Source organism: Sceloporus occidentalis, unplaced genomic scaffold, assembly GCF_023333645.1.
Source record: "Sceloporus occidentalis isolate IW3139 unplaced genomic scaffold, rSceOcc1.0.p SCAF_4, whole genome shotgun sequence".
NCBI classification, from domain to species: domain Eukaryota; kingdom Metazoa; phylum Chordata; class Lepidosauria; order Squamata; family Phrynosomatidae; genus Sceloporus; species Sceloporus occidentalis.
In genome coordinates, this window is record NW_028316984.1 from 111,194,513 (window position 1) to 111,222,056 (window position 27,544).

Here is a 27,544-nt window from a genome sequence, read left to right on the forward strand (position 1 = left end):
ACTAGCATATAACATTTATCATTATAATAATGGAACATTTTTAAGATTTATTCCAATTTCAACTTTATTTCATATTTTGAATTTTTTTTAAACAAGCTCAAAGTTTTACTATAGCTGAATTTCCATTTTAGACAAGCCAGGAAATAGATAAAAGAATCAAGTATCTGACAAACTAAGAAGACTGTTTTTCACTTGATTCAAATTTTGTTTCCAGAAGTTAAGTGTGTCATAGAGTTGTTGCCACTGCTGTTTTCCAAAGGTCCGATGTGTACTGTGACTAAAAAAACCGAAAAGAAAAGAAAAAGAAAAACAGAAGAAATTAGTATGGCAATGCCATCAAAAGTCAGCTTTCCAAATGTCTACTTACCTATTTAGAAACCAGAAAAATGCAGTATACAATCTATATGTTAAGAAAGATGTTTACTCCCCATAACAGCTTTCTGAGTAGCAGCTAGTCTGGTATTCTGCAGCCTTCAGCACTTAAAAACATCCGACGATACTCATTAGTATTCTTGCCACTATTTGGCCATTAAATGAAATGTGCTGGAAAATAGGACTCTTTCATTAAATAAGCTAATCACATTCAGTCTGAGCTTTAATAAAATTATGATAAATAGCAACTATTTAACTACAGGCAACTGATAGGAATATCATACTTCTAGTTAAAATATTAAACAGATGTATAAGTGTTATAATTAGCACTGCACTACATTGCTTCATGAAAAAGATTTAAAGCTTACCTGACAACTACTTTTCTCTGTGTTTGGTCAATTTTGCAATGCACCATCTTTGTTTTCACAGCTGCAAAAATAAAATTAAAAAAATTATATATTATACACACATATATATATTACACAACATGTCAGTATATGTATAGCTTTTCAATTTGTTTGCTTTTTTGTTATCATAAAAAATAAAGTTTGTATTATCTAGAAAGTAGAAAAGCTGTTACAAGGAAATAATGAATCATCTTGTGCAATGCCATATACTATAAATTACAAGAGTGCTTTTTACAAGTACCTGGAAAATACAGGTTATTTTAACAGAAGAAAAAAAAGTTAACAGTTATGCCTAACATTTCATAAAGCTGTCCAAAAAGATGTTGAGAACGTAACCCCACTATTCTGGATAACTGAATATTCTGTTTAAAATGCAGTTACAGTAAGCTACTTGCAAATACTTAAATCAGAAGTGGTGTACTTGTATTTCTATATAAATAAAACAATTAATAAAACCCTGTTTATAAGATGAGAAAGCAAACTGTCTTACCATCAATAACAAATGCTTCCACATCATCAGCTCCAATCTGAAGCTCCTGCTGCATGGTGTCAAATAAGATTTCCTTGCTTTCTACTGCCATTCCCATAAAAGTGAGCAGCCTCATTTTTGCCATGTTCTGTTCATGCAATAAGCCTGCATTTGGGAGTACGAATATATAATTTCTTACCAGTACACACCTTTAAACATTATGGTGTAGAATTCAGTTATTACTTAGTGTTTTGAACCAGACCACTGAGGACAAGAAACTACAGATCACTGTCTCCTCAATCTTAAATATGAACACTGCCCTAATATCAGTGTAATGGTTGTAGAACATTGTATTTCCCTCGCTTTCTGATGTTCAGATTTGGCTACAAATTGCTTGAATGGTCTAAATGCCATGGCACACACACAGGAACAGAAGGTCTCCAAGGCTTGCTAAAAACAACAATCTGTAAGGGAAAAAACCACTAAAGGTTAGGAACACACACATTCCACACTGCAGCATTAAGTTGTAGGTTGTCAGGCCCAGTAGCAGGCCTGCATTTAGTATAATGTTCACCACTCTTGTCACTTTTTACAACAATTTGTTGTAGCCATCCAGTCACAACCAGTCTATTTGCCCTTCAGATTCCCTCAGCATTTGAACTGCTGTTGAGAGACTGAAAGGACAGCATTCTTAATTCTTACACCAAACTCAGCAATGCACAACACACACAGAAAAGTGGGTCACAGAACTAAGGAATAGGGAAAGAAAGACACAAAAGATGGCACAAAAAAGGGGGAAGTGACTGTACAGCAAGACTAAGATGAGGATAACAAAGACCTTTAAACTCTCCACTATTGCTACTGAGAGCATTTCAAATGGACACATTAGTAGGTGATACTGCTGAATTCAGTGCCACACAGTTTCACTTGCTCATGCTTACTGGTCAACCTAATATTAAAAGTCTGAAACAGGCCAGTCTGGTTTTTAACCCATCAGCTAGTAAAATGAGGAAGGAGTTGTACAGAGGAAATAGATAAAAGTGGAGAACAGATTTCAAGCTGCACACTTGGGTGGGGAAAGGAAAAACTAAGGACGACCATGCTCCAAAGAAGAAGAAGCAGCGGGTGCATTATAAGGTGAAAAGAGAAGCAACAGAGTCCAGAGTACACAAAGATCTACTTGTTGGAGACTAAGAAAAATGCATGAGGTGTGTGAGAAGGGGGCAAGAACTAAAACAGTAAAAGGAAAACCAAGCAGATGATAACAAATGTAGATATGCAACGAGGAAGCAGGCAAGCAAACATAGAAGAGAAGAAATCAACCTATAAGGCAGAGACAAAATTATATGGCTCTCCAGTTGTCGCTGCACTGCAACTTCTAGTACTCTCTCTTATGCTGATAGAAATAACAGTCCACCAACATCTGGAGGGTCACACAACTCACACCTGGGCTATGAAGATGAAGAAAATGAAACACTGTTGGATGGGAAGAAGAAAACAGATATAAATCCAGCAGGTAGACCCACCGATTCAATACAACATATGCAAGTGCTGACACCAGGTTTTTATCAATTCAATAGGTCTATTCAACTTGGGACTAACAACATTTAGGCCACAGAGGATAGATTTCAACCTCTACTCATAGTAAATTTTACATGGAAGAGGGATGGAGTAAAAATATTCATCTAATTAGATTCTACTAATTGAACTGGTATTTAGAGAATATTGGACAAACTTCTGGTTTTACAGTAGGGATTACATTATGCATTGGTGTTAGCAAAAGAAATGTAGGTACAGTGTACTCTTTCCTTATGCTGGGATCTGTTCCGGACCCCCCTCCTGCATAGGGGAAAAACAGGTAAAGTCAAGTCCCATTAAAAGTAATGGGGCTTGTGCCTGCGATGCGGTGCGCATGCCCCATTACCTCTTCCTGGTGCACCGAGGCTTCTTCCAGCACAGGCTTCCAGCGTATGCTGGAAGCTGTGTAAGCCGCACCCACGTATAATGTGGGTGCACTGTAGTTTCCATCCAGTATAGTGCAGTCAGACTTTCTCATACTTACTTTCCCATCTTCCCTTGCCCCTGGCACCCCAGTTGTCTCCCAATCAACAAGAGTATATTTGAGATATGCATGGGAGCCTGCAGAGTGGGAATGTGTTCCACAGGCAGACAGATACAGTTGAGAAAATTCTTGTATACTTACATTTTTAACATTTGTTTTGCAAAACATTTGAATAAATTCACAATAAAATAGACTTGTATTTCAGCCACAGGAAAAGCAATGTGGATTCGATACTCTCAGTGCCCAACAAATATTTACACGTGGAATTAATACATTGTTACACTAATAGAAGCGCAGGGAAGCACATTACTAGCAGACATAATGCTGTGTTAATTAGCAATAATTATGAAGCAGGCTATTTATCTGGCAGAGATTCAACAAAAATGTGATCACCATAACTCAAACGAATAGTGAGCTCCAGAATTGTATCTAACTGGGTTTAATGAAAGTCTACAAGCACCAAAAATCAATTAGTGCACATAAACTCTAATTAACAAATGCAAATGAAGTGTTAATTACCCTTTTAAAGTAAAAAGGTTGCTCATACTACAAGATTTAAATGTGAACATGGCAGGGCGATTCACAGTTGACACACAATAATGCAACTGTTGGCCTAACTTGTCAGCATTAATGAAACAACACACTGTAACAAACTGATGCCACCTGTGGAAGCCTTTAGAGAGGAGATGCCATAGCTTCTTGGATTTTCTTATTAATTTTGCACTAAAACAAGACTGGCATGGACAGAAAAACAGACTAATTTCCCTAGAAGAGGGAACAGATTGATTTTTAAAATTAGGAACACCCAACAGCAATCTTAAACATATAATAACAATTCATTGAATTCCTTACATAAAAGTTACAAATCCTAGTCTGGGGCTGTCTTTCGAAACTGTTTGAAAGTTTCAGCATGTCCAAAATGCTGCGGCCAGAATGCTGACTGGGTTCACTTACAGTGAGCATATAACTCCCAGCTTTACTGGCTTTACTGGCTACCAGTTCATCTCTTGGCACAACTCAAAGTGCTGGTTTATGACAAAGCCCTCTATGGCTTAAGTCCAGACTATCTGAAAGACTGGGTAAGGCCATGAGAGAGCCTTCTCGACGGCTGCTTCCATCGCTTCTGCAGGCAGTGAAGCTGGCCCCCTCCCTGCTTTCCTTTTCCCATCACAAAGGAACTCTCTCCTCACAAAGGAACTCTCTCCTTCCCAGAAGGCCCTGCTCCATCTCTGCCTCTGAGGGGAAAGGAGGAAGGTAGGACTTCCCATCAGCCCTACACAAAGGAACTCTCTCCTTCCCAGAAGGCCCTGCTCCATCTCTGCCTCTGAGGGGAAAGGAGGAAGGTAGGACTTCCCATCAGCCCTACACAAAGGAACTCTCTCCTTCCCAGAAGGCCCTGCTCCATCTCTGCCTCTGAGGGGAAAGGAGGAAGGTAGGACTTCCCATCAGCCCTACACAAAGGAACTCTCTCCTTCCCAGAAGGCCCTGCTCCATCTCTGCCTCTGAGGGGAAAGAAGGAAGGAGGGCTTCCCATCAGCCCTACACAAAGGAACTCTCTCCTTCCCAGAAGGCCCTGCTCCATCTCTGCCTCTGAGGGGAAAGGAGGAAGGTAGGACTTCCCATCAGCCCTACACAAAGGAACTCTCTCCTTCCCAGAAGGCCCTGCTCCATCTCTGCCTCTGAGGGGAAAGGAGGAAGGTAGGACTTCCCATCAGCCCTACACAAAGGAACTCTCTCCTTCCCAGAAGGCCCTGCTCCATCTCTGCCTCTGAGGGGAAAGGAGGAAGGTAGGACTTCCCATCAGCCCTACACAAAGGAACTCTCTCCTTCCCAGAAGGCCCTGCTCCATCTCTGCCTCTGAGGGGAAAGGAGGAAGGTAGGACTTCCCATCAGCCCTACACAAAGGAACTCTCTCCTTCCCAGAAGGCCCTGCTCCATCTCTGCCTCTGAGGGGAAAGGAGGAAGGTAGGACTTCCCATCAGCCCTACACAAAGGAACTCTCTCCTTCCCAGAAGGCCCTGCTCCATCTCTGCCTCTGAGGGGAAAGAAGGAAGGTAGGACTTCCCATCAGCCCTACACAAAGGAACTCTCTCCTTCCCAGAAGGCCCTGCTCCATCTCTGCCTCTGAGGGGAAAGAAGGAAGGTAGGACTTCCCATCAGCCCTACACAAAGGAACTCTCTCCTTCCCAGAAGGCCCTGCTCCATCTCTGCCTCTGAGGGGAAAGAAGGAAGGAGGGCTTCCCATCAGCCCTACACAAAGGAACTCTCTCCTTCCCAGAAGGCCCTGCTCCATCTCTGCCTCTGAGGGGAAAGGAGGAAGGTAGGACTTCCCATCAGCCCTACACAAAGGAACTCTCTCCTTCCCAGAAGGCCCTGCTCCATCTCTGCCTCTGAGGGGAAAGGAGGAAGGTAGGACTTCCCATCAGCCCTACACAAAGGAACTCTCTCCTTCCCAGAAGGCCCTGCTCCATCTCTGCCTCTGAGGGGAAAGGAGGAAGGTAGGACTTCCCATCAGCCCTACACAAAGGAACTCTCTCCTTCCCAGAAGGCCCTGCTCCATCTCTGCCTCTGAGGGGAAAGGAGGAAGGTAGGACTTCCCATCAGCCCTACACAAAGGAACTCTCTCCTTCCCAGAAGGCCCTGCTCCATCTCTGCCTCTGAGGGGAAAGGAGGAAGGTAGGACTTCCCATCAGCCCTACACAAAGGAACTCTCTCCTTCCCAGAAGGCCCTGCTCCATCTCTGCCTCTGAGGGGAAAGGAGGAAGGTAGGACTTCCCATCAGCCCTACACAAAGGAACTCTCTCCTTCCCAGAAGGCCCTGCTCCATCTCTGCCTCTGAGGGGAAAGGAGGAAGGTAGGACTTCCCATCAGCCCTACACAAAGGAACTCTCTCCTTCCCAGAAGGCCCTGCTCCATCTCTGCCTCTGAGGGGAAAGGAGGAAGGTAGGACTTCCCATCAGCCCTACACAAAGGAACTCTCTCCTTCCCAGAAGGCCCTGCTCCATCTCTGCCTCTGAGGGGAAAGGAGGAAGGTAGGACTTCCCATCAGCCCTACACAAAGGAACTCTCTCCTTCCCAGAAGGCCCTGCTCCATCTCTGCCTCTGAGGGGAAAGGAGGAAGGTAGGACTTCCCATCAGCCCTACACAAAGGAACTCTCTCCTTCCCAGAAGGCCCTGCTCCATCTCTGCCTCTGAGGGGAAAGGAGGAAGGTAGGACTTCCCATCAGCCCTACACAAAGGAACTCTCTCCTTCCCAGAAGGCCCTGCTCCATCTCTGCCTCTGAGGGGAAAGGAGGAAGGTAGGACTTCCCATCAGCCCTACACAAAGGAACTCTCTCCTTCCCAGAAGGCCCTGCTCCATCTCTGCCTCTGAGGGGAAAGGAGGAAGGTAGGACTTCCCATCAGCCCTACACAAAGGAACTCTCTCCTTCCCAGAAGGCCCTGCTCCATCTCTGCCTCTGAGGGGAAAGGAGGAAGGTAGGACTTCCCATCAGCCCTACACAAAGGAACTCTCTCCTTCCCAGAAGGCCCTGCTCCATCTCTGCCTCTGAGGGGAAAGGAGGAAGGTAGGACTTCCCATCAGCCCTACACAAAGGAACTCTCTCCTTCCCAGAAGGCCCTGCTCCATCTCTGCCTCTGAGGGGAAAGGAGGAAGGTAGGACTTCCCATCAGCCCTACACAAAGGAACTCTCTCCTTCCCAGAAGGCCCTGCTCCATCTCTGCCTCTGAGGGGAAAGGAGGAAGGTAGGACTTCCCATCAGCCCTACACAAAGGAACTCTCTCCTTCCCAGAAGGCCCTGCTCCATCTCTGCCTCTGAGGGGAAAGGAGGAAGGTAGGACTTCCCATCAGCCCTACACAAAGGAACTCTCTCCTTCCCAGAAGGCCCTGCTCCATCTCTGCCTCTGAGGGGAAAGGAGGAAGGTAGGACTTCCCATCAGCCCTACACAAAGGAACTCTCTCCTTCCCAGAAGGCCCTGCTCCATCTCTGCCTCTGAGGGGAAAGGAGGAAGGTAGGACTTCCCATCAGCCCTACACAAAGGAACTCTCTCCTTCCCAGAAGGCCCTGCTCCATCTCTGCCTCTGAGGGGAAAGGAGGAAGGTAGGACTTCCCATCAGCCCTACACAAAGGAACTCTCTCCTTCCCAGAAGGCCCTGCTCCATCTCTGCCTCTGAGGGGAAAGGAGGAAGGTAGGACTTCCCATCAGCCCTACACAAAGGAACTCTCTCCTTCCCAGAAGGCCCTGCTCCATCTCTGCCTCTGAGGGGAAAGGAGGAAGGTAGGACTTCCCATCAGCCCTACACAAAGGAACTCTCTCCTTCCCAGAAGGCCCTGCTCCATCTCTGCCTCTGAGGGGAAAGGAGGAAGGTAGGACTTCCCATCAGCCCTACACAAAGGAACTCTCTCCTTCCCAGAAGGCCCTGCTCCATCTCTGCCTCTGAGGGGAAAGGAGGAAGGTAGGACTTCCCATCAGCCCTACACAAAGGAACTCTCTCCTTCCCAGAAGGCCCTGCTCCATCTCTGCCTCTGAGGGGAAAGGAGGAAGGTAGGACTTCCCATCAGCCCTACACAAAGGAACTCTCTCCTTCCCAGAAGGCCCTGCTCCATCTCTGCCTCTGAGGGGAAAGGAGGAAGGTAGGACTTCCCATCAGCCCTACACAAAGGAACTCTCTCCTTCCCAGAAGGCCCTGCTCCATCTCTGCCTCTGAGGGGAAAGGAGGAAGGTAGGACTTCCCATCAGCCCTACACAAAGGAACTCTCTCCTTCCCAGAAGGCCCTGCTCCATCTCTGCCTCTGAGGGGAAAGGAGGAAGGTAGGACTTCCCATCAGCCCTACACAAAGGAACTCTCTCCTTCCCAGAAGGCCCTGCTCCATCTCTGCCTCTGAGGGGAAAGGAGGAAGGTAGGACTTCCCATCAGCCCTACACAAAGGAACTCTCTCCTTCCCAGAAGGCCCTGCTCCATCTCTGCCTCTGAGGGGAAAGGAGGAAGGTAGGACTTCCCATCAGCCCTACACAAAGGAACTCTCTCCTTCCCAGAAGGCCCTGCTCCATCTCTGCCTCTGAGGGGAAAGGAGGAAGGTAGGACTTCCCATCAGCCCTACACAAAGGAACTCTCTCCTTCCCAGAAGGCCCTGCTCCATCTCTGCCTCTGAGGGGAAAGAAGGAAGGAGGGCTTCCCATCAGCCCTACACAAAGGAACTCTCTCCTTCCCAGAAGGCCCTGCTCCATCTCTGCCTCTGAGGGGAAAGGAGGAAGGTAGGACTTCCCATCAGCCCTACACAAAGGAACTCTCTCCTTCCCAGAAGGCCCTGCTCCATCTCTGCCTCTGAGGGGAAAGGAGGAAGGAGGGCTTCCCATCAGCCCTACACAAAGGAACTCTCTCCTTCCCAGAAGGCCCTGCTCCATCTCACTCTCCTGCTTGTCCCAGAATTCTCCACAGGAAGAAGGACAAGTTTAACCTGTGCTCCCTGGTAGAACTTCCTGCTTGCATCGGACTCCTACCCAGAAGGCCTGAGCTGGCTATATTATTATTGTTTTTGTCATTATTGTTATTGTTGTTGTTGTTGACCTTTAATTGTAAAGCTAGCTACACCTCTTTCTTTTCTCTGTCAACCCCATCCTTCCCATGGCTCGCCACATTTCTCCTAACCTGATCCCCATTCGGCCTCTCCCTGTCTCCCTGCTTCCCTTCCTCTGCTCCCTCTGGAACTGCCGCTCTGCTGCCCCTAAAGCAACAGCAATTCATGACCTCTTTCTCTCTAAATCCTTTAACCTCCTCGCTCTCACCGAAACCTGGCTCCCAGCCCATGATACTGCAACCTCCGCTGCCCTTTCTTTTGGTGGTCTCTCCTTCACCCACACAAGCCGCCCTGAGGGTCGAGGAGGAGGGGTTGGTATCTTGCTATCTAACTCCTGCCAGTTTCAAGTTCTATCTTTTCCCCCCAGCTATCATTTCTCTTCTTTTGAGTTTCATCCTATTAGACTCTTTTCTCCTCTACAGCTCCGGGTCGCAGTTCTTTATCGCCCTCCTGGCTCTGCCACCCAGTTTCTCTCAGACTTTGAATCATGGCTGACATTCTTCCTTTCAGATTCAGTCCCCACTTTGATCCTAGGTGACTTCAATATCCACGTTGATGATTCCAATAACCCTATGACATCTCGCTTTAACTCTCTGCTAGCTTCTTTTGGCCTCCAACCACATTCCAACTCTTCAACTCATTCTCTTGGTCACTGTCTTGACCTAGTTCTTGCTGCAAACTGCGCCATTTCTGACTACCTGGCACTTGACTTTCCACTCTCTGACCATCATTTAATCTCCTTTGCTCTCACTTATACTCCTCCTCCTCGCCATACTATTCAACGTCTTTTTCGTGATCTTCAATCTGTTGACTCTAACCATCTTGGTCTGACCCTGGATTCATCTCTCTCTTCCCTAAATCTCGGGGATTCTGCTGATTCAGCTATGTCTTTATTTAACTCCACTCTTTCCTCAACTCTTGACCATTTTGCCCCTGTCTCTGTACACACTTCTTCCTCCAAGACTAGACCTCAGCCCTGGCTTACCCCCAACATTAAGTTTCTCCGGTCCTGCTCTAGAGCGGCCGAACGTCTTTGGAGAAAGTCCAAAAAGTGGGCTGATTTTATCCATTTCAAATTTGTTCTTTCTTCCTTCTCACGCTCCCTCTCTATGGCAAAACAGAATTATTACAAATCATTGATCTCCGCCAATGAGAGGTGCCCGCAGCGTTTGTTCTCCACCTTCAATACTTTGCTTAAACCTCCCTCTCCTCCTGTCTCTTCATCTTTCTCTCCTAATGACTTTGCTAACTATTTCATCTCTAAGATTACCACTATTCGCTCTGAGATAGTCCCTCCTGATTCTTCTGCTCTTAATCTTCTATCGCCTTCGCCTAACAAATTTTCTGTCTTTCCTCCTGCCTCTTTGGATGAACTCTCTACACTTCTGAACTCTTCCAAACCTGCTACCTGTCCTCTTGATCCTATTCCTACTCGTCTTCTAATCTCTATAGCTCCCTCCTTTCTGCCCTCGCTCCTCCATATCTTCAATCTCTCTCTCTCTACAGGCTCCTTCCCCTCGGACTTCAAACATGCTCTCATTTCCCCAATTCTGAAAAAACCTTCTCTTGACCCCTCCTCCTTGTCTAGCTATCGTCCGATTTCTCTTCTCCCCTTTCTTTCTAAGGTTTTGGAACGGGTTGTCTATTCGCGCTGTCTTGAGTTTCTTGAAGCCAACTCCATTCTCGATCCCTTTCAGTCTGGTTTCCGCCCAAGGCATTCTACAGAGACAGCTCTCACTAAGATCTCGAATGACCTTTTACAGGCCAAGGCTAATGGCCTTTACTCTGTTCTCATTCTTCTCGATTTGTCTGCAGCCTTTGACACTGTTGATCACTGTCTCCTAATTGACATACTCTCTGACCTTGGGTTCTCAGACTCTGTTCTCGACTGGTTTAGATCTTACTTGTCTGGCAGATCTTTTGCAGTAGTTGCAGGGGGTCAGACTTCTTCTCCTGTTCCCTTATCTGTTGGAGTTCCCCAGGGCTCTGTTCTGGGTCCCCTTCTATTTTCTCTCTACACACTGTCCTTAGGAAAACTCATCAGCTCTTTTGGCTTTTCCTACCATCTGTATGCTGATGACACCCAGCTGTATCTTTCTGCCCCTGACCTTTCTCCAAGGCTTGAACAGCAAGTCTCGTCTTGCCTTACAGCTGTCTCGCAGTGGATGCGCCATCGGCGGTTGAAGCTCAACATGTCCAAGACGGAGCTTCTTGTCTTTCCTCCTAACCCCAACCTTCAACACTCCTTTTCTGTCTCTGTGGACAACATCTCCATTCAACCAGTCCAGCAAGCCCGCAGTCTTGGCTTTATCTTTGACTCTTCTCTGTCGTGTATCCCTCAGATCCAGACCACAGCCAAGGCTTGTAGATTCTTTTTGTACAATATTGCCAAAATCCGGCCATATCTCTCCGCCTCTACTGCCAAGATCCTGGTCCATGCCCTAGTGGTCTCACGACTTGATTACTGTAATGTCCTCCTGGCTGGTCTTCCTTTTTCTCACCTCCGTCCCTTAATCTCTGTCCAGCATTCAGCTGCACGCATTATCACTTCCACCCACCGCTCTGACCACATCTCTCCTGTGTTGGCATCCCTTCACTGGCTCCCTCTCCCTTTCCGCATTCAGTATAAGCTCCTGCTGTCGACATTCAAAGCCCTCCATGGACTGGCCCCTCCTTACTTATCAGACCTTCTTTCTCCTCACCTTCCCACCAGGGCCCTCCGTTCTGGTAGTCAAGGGTTCCTGTCTCAGCCCAGGATTTCCTCTGCCCCATCTCGGATTCGCCCCTTTTCACTTGCTGCCCCTCACTCCTGGAACCTTCTTCCTCCACAAGCAAGAGCCATCACTTCTTTAACCAGCTTCAAAACGGAGCTGAAAACCATCCTGTTCAGAGAAGCCTTCCCAGGCATCGCATAATTGTCGCTTACTATCTGATGTTCTGTTGTTGGCTGTTTATCGATCCATTTCCTGTATTGCTATGTACTGTATATGTATTATCCTACTTGTGAGTATGTATTTTCCCTGGATAATGATTAACCTTCCATTTTGGAGCCAAGCCCTCCCTCCAGTCCATCTGCCTTGGTCCAGGCCTCGGAGGTAGAGAGGAACTGCTGGACCTCTTACCCTTTCCCGTCACCACTCCCTTCTCCTTCTGTGTCATGTCTTTTTAGATTGTAAGCCTGAGGGCAGGGAACTGTCTAACTAAAAAGATTGCATGTACAGCGCTGTGTAAATTTACAGCGCTTCATAAATAAAGGTTAATAATAATAATAATAATCAGGCAAAGGCCTTTTTGTTTAAGCAAGCTTTTAATATGTAAGCAAGGGAGCTTCTTACTGGGATGTTTTATTTATCTTTTAGACCTTTTGCATGTCTTTGAAGTGATTTTATACTATTTTATGTGGTGATTTTAACTGTTTTTACATTTTTACTGTTGAGTCTCTCTCGGAGTTGTCTTGGGTCCCACCCTGGGAGAAAGATGGCATTCGAATGAAATAAAATAAAAGATAAATAAAATGGGTTCAATCCAATGATCAAACAAACAGACTTGAACATGGAATAAATTTATATATATATTTAAAATAATTGCACTTGGCACAAATTTAGCAGATTCTTCATTACTGGGTATTTTAAAAGTACTGAACGGTTAACTGGTGTGCCAATAATTTCCATTTCGGTTTTCCGAAATTTTCAACTAAGTGTCTCTGAATAAAATTTATTTATTTTTTTATTTATTTATTCATTCATTCATTCATTCATTCATTCCAAGGATTTATATCCCACCTTTCTCCCACAATGGGATTCATTATAGCATATAGAGTGCTTTATTTTGAATAAAGAAATCCAAATTTTCCAGTTTAAAATGCCATTAAAACAATGAGGGTTCTTTCTGTTCATGGAGGAAACCGAGATTCAGCACAAGCTTCCTGCTTAAAAACAGCAGGATACCAATTTTTATATTTCCTCCTGCAGCACCATCTCCCACTCTATTTGGGGCTGGGTACACCGGATTTTCAGGTGACATTGAGATTGTTGCAGTAAAGCAGAATACAACAAACAAACAAACCCCCGCCTTGCTCCTTTTCTCTAGTTCCAGATGTAACTCAGCATATTTATCCGGGGTAGGAAATATTAATTTTTAACATTCTATTTCAAGAAGTTCTCAGATAGTGGTATTACTTGGGGTCTTAATTATTTCTGTTTAAAAAAAACTATTGCTCCAGTGTCTTAAGTCAATCTGAATTGTAGTCGCTTTAGAAGAAATCTTTTATGGAAACATTAATTCATTACCAGTATATCTAAACCTTAATGTAGTAATATAAAAGCCTGCACCATTGAACAATTTTTGCATTGTCACTGACCCTTGTCCTAAAATGCTGCAATACAGAAAAAGTAATTTTCATGCATGCAATAGCTTATGAACCAGTGCTCCTTTGAAACAGTCAATTACACATCAATGGGGGAGTGCCAAAGTGTTAATTACTACTCCTTTTCTCCACAGTGTGTAAATAAAGAGGCCGCTGACATTAACATTCCATCACAAAGCTTCATACTATGAAACATATTAACTGGGACAGAATGTGGTTTGCTAGGTGGAAAAAGATTAAGCTTGCATAAAACACTTACAAGCACTCAGTCTTATTGCACTTCATCCTTGTTAGGGAGATTTTGTTAATTTATATCCATTCCTAATTCTATTTAGAACTTTAGCTCTTGAAACAGAATCTTGTCCAGGACTCTGTAACCAATACTAGACTCCAAGGCTATATTCAAACATGCTAATAAAGGGGGTCACAGATATTTAGACATTAACTGTTTGGGAAATAATACTAACCTACTATGGTGTAATTTAAATTTCTTCAGTATTCTCAAACTGTCTACAGACCATTTTGAGTTTACAAATATAGCAACATTTATCTGTATGCCTAACTAAGGTAAGCTGTTACAACCGACATTTCAGAATTTACTGTTCTGTACAAATTTATCACAGCAGTGCATCATGCAACATCACAGTTCAATTACATTAGGCAATGAATGTATCACTTGAAAGCAAAACAAAAGAGCTCATCTAATTAAAAGTAAAGAGTTGCCAAATGAGACAAAAGTTAATTGGATTTTGCTACAGCTTGAAACATTCTGTAGCAGAACCTAAATGCAACTGTGAAAAATAAGACTAAGACAGTCTGCGCCTGTTCAACTGGGTTTTTATTAGCGGTCGAAAACCACTGGTGGTTTACCAGGCCCTTAGCATGGTAGTAAGGTGAAGCCTAGATACATGTGGAATGGGAGATAGTTGAATCATATAGCTACTAATATATCAAGATATTGTGATGCTAAGAGAGGGTATAAAGCAAACAGATGAAAGAAACGGAAGATTTATAAACCACAGGTTGCTTGGCAATGCCTCTGAAACCACCAGAGAGTGAGCCATCCCTTTTGCAGTGGACAAAATCTCAGAGAGCCCCTATGGATAAACACTAAATAATACCTAGATAACAGACAGCTGTCATCAGACTATAATGCAGAACTAGTGGGAGGGTATCCTAACTCCTAGTTCCTGACCAGACTGTGCTAAGGTTGACTTATATGAAAGAAATATGAAGAAACTGGGAAATGTACATGCCATTAAAAAAAACTTACCAAGAGAGTCAATGAAGTCTTTGTTGTTCTGATAAAACCGGACATAGGATGCTAACTTGGCACTTACAAAAATGGTCAAAAGCTATATATAAAAAAGAAACACTTCAATTACAGGTAGAACATGAGAAGGATGAAATTAAATATATATATATATTTCAATAGGAATCTCGCAATTTCTTTTGTTATAGCCATACTAGTCTCCAACTCCCATCAGCCCCAACCAAAACGTGTTTCTGGGAGTTGTAGGCCCAGGACAGCTACCCAACTTAAAAAAAAATGAAAATCAGATGTGTAGAATTAAATGTGCAGCAACAGAGTTAAGTATTACAGTCACATGATCTAGAGAATCACTGATCAAATTTAGATACATGTAGTTTAGGATCTGAGGTAAATTACTTTTGTTGGTCATTGATGGATGTCCATTACGCTCAACCTAAATGTTCACCATTGGCCAACCTGCCTAGAATGATGGCACCTGAAATTCAACAACATCTGGAGGACTGCAGCTCCATCGTCTCTGGGCTGGGCTACTCAGGGTGTGCCATAAGAACTGTGCACTCATACCAAGCTCTATAGTGCTATTCAGACATTATTAATGAGGGTGAAATAAATGAATGAGGAGGGAGTGCATGCTAGTCCAAATGTGAAGAGCCATTTTCTTTGGAAGGGAACCTCCTATGTTGCCAGATATTGTTGAACAAAGGTGTCATCACAGTCCATAATGTTGGGATATGGGTATTCTATTCTCTGGGAAAGTACTCCATGGATACAGGACATTTTCTTAAGGAAGCCATTCACCACATAACTAGAGAAGTGATGGAAGGAGGAGATCAGCATACTCCTACATGCATGCTTATTTCCACATCATTAACCCCACCAAAATACAAGCTTGGCTAGATCAATATTCTCTTGCCAACAGCCACCTCTACCTGAAGCTTTTTTAAAACAAACATCATATTCTGAAATAGGCTTTCAGTGTGCAGAGACCTGTTGGCTTGAGGTAATCTGTAAATTAAAACTTAAACTGAAGCTAAACTAAAATTCTGATCATCAGCTGGAAAATTGTGCAATATCTAATATAAACTGAGGGTGAGAGGTAATTTTAGGGGTGGTGTAGACACAACTTTGCAAATGGTCTCTTGTGCTAACCAGGTTCTCTCTGTGTGTGTTTTAAAGAACAATTTTGTTATCTGTTGTGATGGCCACAAAACTGAGTTCAACTTACAAAAGAAAAAGGTAAAAAGGATTTAAAAAGTGCTATAATCTGCCAACAAGGTAAGCAGCATTCAGAATGGAATATGGTGGCATTTTTTTTTAAAAAAAACTTATTAAAATACTAGCTGAATTCACATGTTGTGACAAATTGAAAGTCCCATGAACAAGCCTTGGCTAGTACACCCCTTTTTTCCTCTGCCCATATTCAAGAGAAGGAATTCACAAACTTTTGTGTTAAAACACAACTTGCCCTTTTAATTGGACCTGGGCATAGGGCTAACATTAGCTAAAGTAGTTTAAGCAAGCCAGTTTCAGTAACTGTAATATGGAATTTGCATATTTGAAACTTAAATTTTCAAACACGTTTTTAACAGGTGACTGCATTTTGTCAGTCTGGATGGCATGACAACTGGCAGTGAAGCAGATATATAAACTCTCCAAGATCTAGTCCCAGGGACGTGAGGTGGGTACATGGGAGTGTGCAAGCACAAGGCTCAGTGAAGCTTATTACTGTTAGCTCACAATTATATCGAATTATGTTTTAATGCCATGTTCAAACATGGCTGTTGTGACACAAATCAGAACAAATTACATGTTCAAAACCCAATGCAACAAATAAGCAGCCATATATTAAATGATTTATTCCAAAGTATTCTGTTTCAAATTGTTAATGATACTTACATCATGAATAAGTTCTCCTTCCAAAAATTTGACTGGTTTTAAGGCTAAAAGATGATCAAAAAGAAAGGTATTTGGATCCTTTAGTGCACGAACAATACATCTAGATGGAAAAGGGAGATATTTGTATTCAAAATATTCATTTCCAGTTTGTTTAGTTTTTTTTTAAAGTTTCAAAATAAATAAAATATTTTCTCTAGAGTGTCTTTTACAGAACATTTTACAGTAAAACAACAGCCTAAAAACCAGTAAACAAAACATTAAATCCTCCTTCAGGGTTACATTTTTTCTTTAACATTCACAGCTACAAAATGCACAAACTTAGTGCATCACCATGGTAGCGCAAAGAGAAATTATCGAACAGAGAATATAGATTAACATTTATAAGGAATTTTAAACAGCTTTGGATAACATCTAAAAACCTTAATGATGATAACCATGCACTGAGCTGGCATTTTCTACAACACTAAAACCCAAACATAAGAGTTGCCATGCCCTTATGTAGACTGATCATGTCTTGCACACTATGTTGCAGTAGTCACAAAGGAATGAGTCACATCTAACCCTAAGCATATAATTTTCTTCCACTCCAAATGAAAAGGACTGTGTTTATACCAACTGATCTTGCCAGTGCTGACATTCAACAACTTCTTCCTATTTTCTTTCAGCTTAATCAACCTACTATGTAAAAGAAAGCACCTGAAATGTGCACATCTGAAGGAGCTGTTCTGAACTGGGAATTATTTTGCACCAAATCATTGATCTCTGTCTTCACCTCACACATTTACCAGTTGCCCTTTCCCCTTTCACAAAACTGTCTTAACAACTGCTATTTACTACCGAAAGTGTTATGAAACTGTGAAATTATAAATAAGTGGTGGAGGACATGATATAGTATGCTTGGGAATGCATTTAAAGATTCAGACTGTCTTGTTACGTGTGACATTTCTGAATATGATCCTCAATGACGCTTATCTATCTTGGATTACCTGTGGGCATCAACTCTTGCCTGGGAGGCATTGTCTTCTGTATAACTTCCTAGTAACTCCACCATTACTTTTGCTGCATTATCACTGTGGGGAGAAAATGTAGCATTTCCTTTGAGAGTCATTTCACAAAGGTAGTAAGATAATTAAAGGCATTATGAAATTATGATTCAAATCAAAAGTGTGCTTGATTCCAGACCGAAAGTTTTGTGTGACACTGATACCAAGAGAAACAGGCAATTATTCAATCTGACTTTGTTATTTAAAACATGGATTTTCATAGTTCATTTTACCATTTTCAAACTGATAAATTACCTGCCAATTACAAAAAGCTCTCTCTCTCCTATCAAAACATCTTTACAGAGTTTGTGAGAACACATCTGGACGCAATCACTGAAAAGCAAAGTAATGTTGAAGCTTGTTTCTAAAGGAAGGAACACATACATCGAACCAACAGAAGCTGTGCTCTAGGCTGAAATCGGTATTTTCAATTAATACTTAAGAACCCCATTTTAATCAAAATTTTAAAAATATACCCTCTATCCTGTTTTCAAAATCAACAGACAAATGAGGCAAGACAAAAACCACACTACATTCAAGATTAGAGCTTTTCTGGAAGAGATGTGTCATTTCCTCAAGCTTAACAGACTTTTGAAATGGGACATAAATATTTGTATAATATTCTGAGGAGGTAAAAGAGTTTATGGCATTTATGTGTCACCTCTCAGTCCATGAAAGCTTCCAAAGTGAAGTACAACACATAGAAACACTGAAAACATTAAACATACAAATAAAATATATACAAATTCAGTTTAAACTCCAGCTATATTTGATTATCACTATCATCTACAGGGGTTTCAAGAAAATTCTCAAGGTCAGGTGTTCTGTCCCTGCATTCAGCACCACTGATTCTAGAGATTCAAGGAGGAATGGCTAAGAGTCAATTATCACAAGGGTGTTTATCACACTATACTCTTATAGTGCTACTATTCCACTTTAACTGCTCTAGCTGCCTCCTGTTGCATTCTGGGATTTGCAGTTTTAAGGAGGGGTATTTAGAATTCTCAGGCAGAGAAGTTCAGGGGAGAACTGGGCCGTGGCAAGGAGGGACAGGGGCATACGTGCATACACTTGGCCCAGCTCCTTCCTGCGGCCTGATTCTCCCAAGGAAAACCAAATTGCAGCAAGGAGGGGCAGGGGGACCAACTGGGTGTTACCCCCCCCCCCGGTTGTCACCCAGTACAGTCTGCACCCCCCGAGTGATGCTAGTGCCCACCAAACCTACCTTAGCATCCAGCAGCACTGAACACTGGAAGTCTATTCAGTCAGCAATTGAGCTGTGCAAGGATGATACTGCCAGGTTCTCCTACCACTGAGCAATACTATAATAATAAAAAGCAGTACCCTGTCGCATCTCCTTGTCACAGTTTTCCTTGCTGGTAGCATCCCAAACACAAGCTGAAAAGATCTTATTCCATAATACAGCTGCTGGCTGTTAAGGTAGGTTTGAGGGGGCACTTACAATGATAGTAATAGTGTTAAGATTGTGACTTCAGAATCTTACTGAATGCAGACCAGTTATGAATGTGTAACTGTAGGTTACAAATCAATAATTGTAATATGGACTGCCAGCTTAAATTAAAAATGTTTAAGAAAGAGGGATGTATTATTATTCTTATGAGCACAGAAAAGTGGATTCATTTTTTTGTTTGTTTTAAAAATAATAGAAGCTGCACCTCAGTTTATAACTTGAATTATTTATTTGGTGTAATTCTTTGAGTGTTTGACTAGGACTCTGAAGACCAGGGTTTGAATCCCTGCTTAGCCAAGGAAAACCACTAGGTGACCTTGGGTGTGTCACATACTCTCAGTCCCAGAAAACTCTGTGATAGGTTTACCTTAGGGTCACCATAAGTCAGAAACAACATCACATAACCACAAAGTTATAAAAAGAAGATGGAAACAATACGCAGAAGAACCACAGGAAGCCCCTGCTTATCTGATGGGTTAGGCACTGGAGGAATTGTCTGAAAATAGAACCCAAGTTTTTTTGGTAGTTTTTTAGCTTGCGAATGCATTTTGGCCGCTGAAAAATGTAAACAACACATTATATATCATTTTAATTGTGTGCAAAACAAAATAACACACTTTGTTGTTGTTTTGTGCCTTCAAGCTGTTTCCAACTTATGGCATCTCTAAGGTGAACCTATTATGGGGTTTTCTTGGCAAGATTTGTTCAGAGAAGGCTTGCCATTGCCTTCTCCTGAGGTTCAGAGGATGTGACAACAAATATATTTAGTACTGTTAGCAAAAATGTTGGCGAATAGGCAAATGACCAAAGATTTGATGTTTAAATAGGATCCTTCATGGGCATGCCTGCTGCCACTTTTATTGTTTCCTCTAGTAGCATACCCTTTTGCCAGCACAATTCCTTTCCTCCTCAAATAGCACCCGTTGTCCTTCAAAGACCTGCTCTAGATAGTCATATAGCCCTCCAGAACTATTCCCTTACCAGAACTCCATTTAGGAAATGCACTTGCCCTAAGTGGAACTCTAGATCCAAACCATGTTGTTTAAATTAAGTAAGATTAGTCTCCATGCACATATGATTTCTGACACTTTCTCAAACTGTAAAAGAATATAGTCGCCTTATTACTGGGTATAAAGTAAATCAGCAGAATTAATTACCATTAAATGTGTCTATTAAATCATTACATATAACATGTAGCCATGATTTAACATCTGTTAATAAAGCTGATAGATATCCAATAGCTAACATAATACTGAACATACTCATACTAATTTTACTACCTCTTAATTAGTATGGAATATTAAAAAAACCCAAAGATCAGTTACCATCACAGAATTTTACAAGATCTTCACAGATGAAAAAAACAAACCCTCTATATTTATTTTCTACATTTATATTCTATTTTCCATCCAGGAGCCCAGGCTGTTTATGTCTGTCTCCCATAAACCAATAAGACAGGTTAGACTGGAAAGTGACTACTATAAAATTATCCAATGAACTTTCTGGTCTAGTGGGAGCTAGATTGTGGATCACTCAAGTCCCAATCCAAACTATAACTAGTACATCACATTAGGATTTTTGCCATGTTAGTTCAACTACAAATTTATTTTTATTTACATTTTTACCATTGTCAACAGACTCTCAAGAATTAAGTATTAGGCCAAGTACACTGGGCTGTTTTGTTGTGGACCAAATTCACAAGGATGTATGCCTGTTCCTGAGTTTATTAGTACAGCTCAGTAGTAGAGCTACATAGTTCTTCTGGTGACCTTCACAGCGATAACAAAACACTAAATATACATAGCACTGTTTAGAATAACACCTGATAATTACCTTATTATAATGCTTCCTTGAATATTAAAAAGAAAACAAAGGTGAAAAACGTTGAAAGTAGCCTGTAATGTCTGAAAACATTAGGTAAGTACAGTCCACCATCCCCATATGCCGGGGGGGGGGGAGGGAGGGAGGGAATCTGGAACGGATCCCCCCCATGCATGGGGAAAAGAGCATATGCTCAAGCCCCATAGAAAATAATGGGGTGCGTGCCTGTGGCGGTGCATGGGTCGTGCGGCGTGAGTACGTGCCCCATTATTTCTGCTGGAGCTTGCCTTCTGCATAAGCTCAAAGCCACAGAAGGCAAGCCCATCTATAAGGAGGGCCGACTGTATAGCCATTATACTGTCAAGTACACCTTTGAAGGGGAAAGTTGTGATATAAATGTTACTAATAAAATCAAAACAATTATTTGGTAGTGTATCTAGTCTTGGTTACCTTTTCTTGCAGTCCACCAACACATCATACAGGAGTCTAAGAAGAGTATGCTTTTTTTCAGTGCTAAGATTCCAATCTGAAATCCATTTTCGAACCTATAAAAAAAAAGGTATGTTCTGACAATCAAGGAAAGTTACCTTGCAAACATTTTAAAACCAGGTAACAAAAATGTAGAACTAAGAAACTGTTCTATTAGGCTTTTGGGCAGCAATTTCTTTTATTTTATTAAAGAAAACATCCTATAGAGAAGAAGACAAAGAACAAAACAATAACAATTCATTAAACAGTACAGGATTTGGTAGTGGTGTGTATGTGTACAGTCGTCCCTCCAAGTCTCCGGACCTGAAATCTGTGGACTTGAAAATCCGCGGAGAGGCGACCGCCATTAACCTTAATGGGGTGCACGCCCCACATGCACATGCCCCATTCAAGCCTATGGGGCTTGAATAGGTGCAAGATTTGGAACTCTTGGGGGTGGGGAGATCCACAACAGATCTCCAGCAAGTTCCAAGGGACTACTGTATATGGCTTCGAGTTGCCTGTTGACTTATGGTGACCCCATGAATTTCATAAGGGTTTTCTTAGGCAAGGAATACTCTTTCCTCTGCAACCATACACTACACCACCTGGTATCCACTGGCGATCTCCCATCCAAGCACTAACCAGGGCTAACTCTGCTTAGCTTCCAAGATCAAACAGAATCTTGTGTGTTTATCGTAATTAGACACCAGATCAATTCAGACCAATGTTCAAAATACAAAATGCCCCAATCAAATTTCACTTAGTTAACTGAACATATCTTTGCAGAGATTGGTATAGGAGTGCAGAAGGGAATATGACACCCTATTAAATGGCAGGAATTCTTAGTAGAGATTCCTGTATTTCACTTCACTTAAGAGGATACATCATTTACCTCTTATCACAGCTTACCATGAGCTGCACACTGGATCCTAAGTTTTATGATCCACTACGTAGAGCATGGTAAGCCAGAATTCTTTAGATGTCTTTTACGGTATACAAGGTAATGTGCTGTTGAATGCTGGATAACTGCTCTTGCTTCAAGCCAGAAGAGTTACACAAACCATTGATCTTCAGTCTGTGGTTTGTTTAACATGTCTGAACTAGGCAGGAATTGGTGCTCTGACTTGCTTCTCTTCCAAAACACCAGAGAAACACCAGATATCACACTAAACCAAACCAATTAAACCCACATCATGTTCTTTCTTGCAGTGGGAGCCATCACTTAGCACATACAAGCACTATGGCTTGTCCATAGTAAGAATTCATGAGAAATCTGCCTTAATGTATCATTCAGATAGGCTCTGTGTCTTGGAATGCAAACCAAACAGACTTGCACCTAGTAACAAAAAGCACCAATAGGTGCTTCGCTGGAACAAAAAGTCTATGATCCAGCAGAATGATCTCAATAGTGGAAGGATGCGGTGGAAGACAGCTTTGCTGATTCACTCCACCAGCAGTCTCCAACATCACTTCTCACATTGTTCCAAAGTATCTCCCAAACTCTAAGACCCCATCTTCAGAGGGTACAAGAGTCTTCAGGAGTGACTGCATCTATCTCCTTACAAGAGGCTTCAGGAATAGCTGGCATCTCCTCATTCCCCTTCCTTCTGTTAGGCAGAATTGGATCTTTTCTCTTCTATAATGAGAAAACTATAACACTATCCAACAGCCTACCTGCTCCAGTTCAGTTGGAATGTATTGTATTGCACCGCAGGAGGAGGCTACTTTGAGAAGGCTGCAGTAGACTGTGTACCTCGCAGGGGTATTCTTATCCATGCCATGGAAGAGATTGCTTAGCCTAAGCAATAATGAAAAATCAATTAATTTTCCCACAGCTTGTATGGAAATAACGACAAACCAATGTCAAACTAAATAAATGCAAGTCTTTAAAAGTGCAAAAAGCACAGCTTATGACACTGTCAGAATCAAATCAAAACTGCATTCTCAGACTTTTCACTGAGTCTCACAGTATTGGTTTTATTATTCCCACTTTATAACTTACACAGCAATTGGAAGCAGTTAACTTTCAGATCTGAGCAGATGCTAAAACAGTAATAATATATTTAATCACAGATTATCTTTCTCCCAGAATAAAAATAATTGTGACATAAGACATTTATTTATTCATTTCACCCACACAAGACACTTACAGCTGCAGCCTGAGAGATGGACGTTCACCTTCCCGAAATTTGACCAGTTTCTCACACAGACTTTCAATCAAAGCCTCTTGTTTGTCAGGTTCCAGAATAAGAAGCAAAGACACTACACTGTTCATCACACTTTCAACATCTATATTGAAAAACAACATGTATTTTCTTATTACAAAAATGTAATTCTGAATTGCTATTGACTAAGAGTTTACTAAACGCTATTTTATATCTATATTCCAAAATGTAGCCGTGTTAGTCTGCTGCAACATACAAGACAATAAGGAATCTCTGAGATTGGGAAAAAGAAATTTCTAGCATAACTTTTCAGGGACTCCAGTCTTCTTCATCAGATGCATCCATTGAAGTGGACTGGAGTTTATAGGTTATTTCTGTTGGGAATTTCTTTTTCTCAGTCTCAAAGGGGTTGTGGGATTCTTTTATAACTATTTTATATTGCTAAACAATAAAAAATCTCTTAGGCATGTGAATGTCTATGTCTAAACTGATGTGCATTCCACTAGGAACCAACAATAAAATTAAAAATTAACAAAAACGCAAGATTTCTATTAGCATAATTTAACTATTTAGCAAAAAAATTCTGATGTCATTTTTATCATAAAGAAGCTAAAGTAAACACACATACACTTCATTTTGACATAGGTTTGAAATTACTTTCACCTAAAATGGCTTTTAAAAAATTAGCAGGTATTAAATATAAACTGTTATACCCACAATCTCCGTACAAAATGGGGAGTAGCTAGCACAGTACAGCAGTTCTGAAATCATCTCAGCCAGGGAAATGAAGTGATCCTGGCTCCTTCTGCACAGGACTAATCATTGTGTGAAAAATGAACCTGTGCTGGATTCTCTGATGAGAAGATATGAGGGAGGAATATTTTAAGGTCTTTTTGGTGCACAGACAATTGGCTACTATCCAACATGAATGCATGCTAGATATCCAAGATGTCAGGATAGACAGTTCCCAATAACACTGTTTCTTCTATCATACAAGAAGGGTCAGTGCCCTCAGAATTCCTCTCTGCTGAAGAGCAGCTCTGGCACCTTCTCTTCAGTGTCAGCAGCCGAGACTTTTTCTGCTAACCATCATTGTCACAATGTAATTTGGACTTACTGTCTGGCTGGGCAAGAAGAAAAAACTTGGCAATTATCTGTTTAATAAAATGCAGTATATCTTCTTGGTACGTGTAGTGTTCTTAGTCACATGGATAGTTAAGAACAATCTTCCTGGATGAAACCAAAGATCCATCTAGACTGCAACTGTCTTTCTCACAGCGGCTAACCTGGAAGCCCACAAGTAGGAACAGTCTTCCCTGTTATTCCCCACCGCCAAATGTGCAACTGGCATGAAGAAGTGTTATGCTTTTGAACCTAGATTTGGCATACTGTGGCAGTGTCTTCCATAAAATAACAAAAAGGTTTCTTTTTGTCTGTTTTGAATTTACTACAAATGCATTGGGTGACTTCAAAGTCCTATTCATTCACTCTACCTCAGATAATAATAATACAAGGCTCTATCATGCCCCTCCCTTCCACTGTTCTTTTGTTCCTTAAAAGGTCTGAAACACTGTCTTCTTTCAAAGTGTTCTTAATTATTCTGGTTGCTCTGTTCTGTACCTTTCTCTTTTCTATGATATCATTTCCATAGAATCATAGAATCGTAGAGTTGGAAGAGACCGCAAGGCCCATCCAGTCCAACTCCCTGCCATGCAGGAAATCCAAATCAAAGCATCCCCGACAGATGGCCATCCAGCCTCTGCTTAAAGACCTCCAAGAAGGAGACTCCACTACACTCCATTGAGGGAGTGTCTTCCACAGTTGAACAGCCCTTACTGTCAGGAAGTTCCTCCTAATGTTGAGCTGGAATCTCCTTTCCTGGAGCTTGCATCCATTGCTCTGGGTCCTAGTCTCTGGAGCAGCAGAAAACAAGCTTGCTCCCTCCTCAATATGACATCCCTTCAAGTATTTAAAACAGAGCTATCATATCACCTCTTAATCTTCTTTTCTCCAGGCTAAACATCCCCAGCTCCCTAAGGCATTCCTCATAGGACATGGTTTCCCAAATTTGGCCTTCCCAAATTTATATAAAATATTCCAGAGGAAACCACACTGCAAAACAAGGAAGCATGTAAGATGTTGTTTTTCCCCCTGAAGAGTCCTTTTGTGTGAGACTTCTGACAGGGGTGACATTATTTGCAACTTCTAATGGCCAAGCGGATAATGCATACTCAATTTGCTTAAGATGGCAAGTGAAATGATTTAAACCAAGATGATCTGAATCACTGCTTTAAAGGAGGATTTCCATAAGAAAGCCTCAATTTAAATCACGGATTAAGTAAAATTTGCCACTGATTGTTCAAAGCATACTCCTTAAACAAAGGTGCAAAAGTCTGCAAAGTCTGCAAAGGGTCCAGTAAGCCAATTTTGTTCATGGGCTATCTTTCGTCAGTGGATCCATATGGAATACAATTCTACCTTCCCTGGCAGTCCCATGAGCCCTCAAAACTTGCTGAAGAGGCAGGCCTGCAAAATGCCCCAGAGCAGAGTTATAGGCAGCACAAAGGGCTGCATGGAATGGGGAAGAAAAGGAAATCTTGCTATATTAGCAAACGGCCAACAGTGCAAAAGGACATAAAGCAGCTTACATAAAAACATACTATTCAAAAACATAAGCAGACATCAAAATTGCCATTAAATAATATTTAAAATAGCAGCATTGCCTAGTAATAGGACAGTAAGTACCATTAAAATAGGCAGTGCCATGATGCCCTGAATTGGAATAAATCAATTGTACAGCCAATGCATAGGCCTTGTGAAGAGTGGCGAAGGAGTGGTTGCCCATGAACAATGCCACACCAACAGAGGAGCTCCATCCCTTGATCTTGCAGGAAGGGCAACGAACAAAGATGGGTAGAAATACAATAAATACAATAAAATAATACCCTGGAAAAGGCAACCCATCCCCTTCCAGTCCTCTGGTTCTAATATGACCCAGACTGGCTGCAAATGCCACCTTTCTCATCTGGCACAATCAGCGACTGGCACAAGGCCAACTCTACTCCAAGAACAGCTGAAGAGCCAAGATCAGGACAGCTTGGTCTAGGTCTTTAAGTATCAACACCAGAAGAAAGAACACAATGCAAGCGAGGCTTTTTCCTCTCACAGATCTGGAGGACGGCCATTACGGTTGGCCCAGTCACATTTTGCACAAGGTGAAGTTTCTGAACTCCCTTTGAGGGTAGTCCCACAAAGCGTCCCTTGCAACTCTCTGCTCTGAAGATGCCCAGCGCTGAACAAGCAGCCAGAACTAGGTCTTTCTTACCAAAACTTGGAATGCAGCCACATCCCAATTGAGCCGCTCAGAGGAAGGCCTTCTAAGCACGGCTGCCACCCGCATTCCCAGACGGTGCTGCCTCCAGAGGGAGGCCAGGGGCAGCCTGGGGTGGCAGGGTCCCAGCCCATCACCTCCTTCCCTACATGCACTGCACTGCTGGCAGATTATGCCCAGACTCCCAAGGGACACATGGCGACACAAACCTTTGTCGTCGTCCTTCAGGCACACGTCGCAGGCTTCGATGACCTGGGCCAAGTCAATGTGGAGCCCGCCTTCGGAGTTCTCTTCGGAGATCTCCGCGCCCTTGGATTTCAGGTAAGCCCTGAGTTCTGCAGCCTAAACAAAACAGAGAACTACAATTGAATACAAACAGGGAGAACGGAGGCCTGTTGTCTGGCTCTTTGCTCTGGAATTCTGGGAGTTGGAGTTTGTTGTGGGGCCCTCCAACTCCCAGAATTCCATAGCAATGAGCCAGACAAAGAGTTACAGCGGCTCCAAAACAGCCCCGCTTCCGCCTCCTGACCTGGTCCTCCTCCGTAATGTCAATAAACGCCGGGACGCTCATCTCGGCCACAGCTCGGCTCCCTCTCCAGAGCACGCCGCCCGACCGGAAAAGAAAGCGACGCTCCCTCGATACGTCATTTCCACTTCCGGGTTCACAGCGGTCATTTCCCCCTCGCCACAGTCGGCGTTTCCAGACGCGCATGCGCATTCTAGCGCAACTTCCCCTCCTTCGGCGTCCCTTCGGGACTGGGAGAATGCAGCTCTCAGGTCACGTGGTGCGCGCCAGCCGGTCACGTCGCTCCTGTGGG

The 27,544-nt window shown here is 42.6% G+C and overlaps 1 protein-coding gene across 1 annotated transcript; it reads right to left on the reverse strand.

The window, feature by feature from the left end:
• Positions 1 to 37: 37 nt before the first annotated feature.
• EIF3M (eukaryotic translation initiation factor 3 subunit M) lies at positions 38 to 27,386 on the reverse strand. The gene is made up of 11 exons (XM_089521277.1): positions 27,256 to 27,386; positions 26,936 to 27,068; positions 23,381 to 23,519; positions 22,905 to 23,028; positions 21,210 to 21,304; positions 17,411 to 17,494; positions 16,425 to 16,524; positions 14,529 to 14,610; positions 1,270 to 1,413; positions 741 to 801; positions 38 to 277 (listed from the first exon to the last, which is right to left on the reverse strand). Exons 1-11 carry the CDS (start codon positions 27,295 to 27,297, stop codon positions 157 to 159), a joined length of 1,125 nt encoding a protein of 374 aa, XP_089377403.1. The 5' UTR covers positions 27,298 to 27,386; the 3' UTR covers positions 38 to 156.
• Between the last annotated feature and the right edge of the window lie 158 nt (positions 27,387 to 27,544).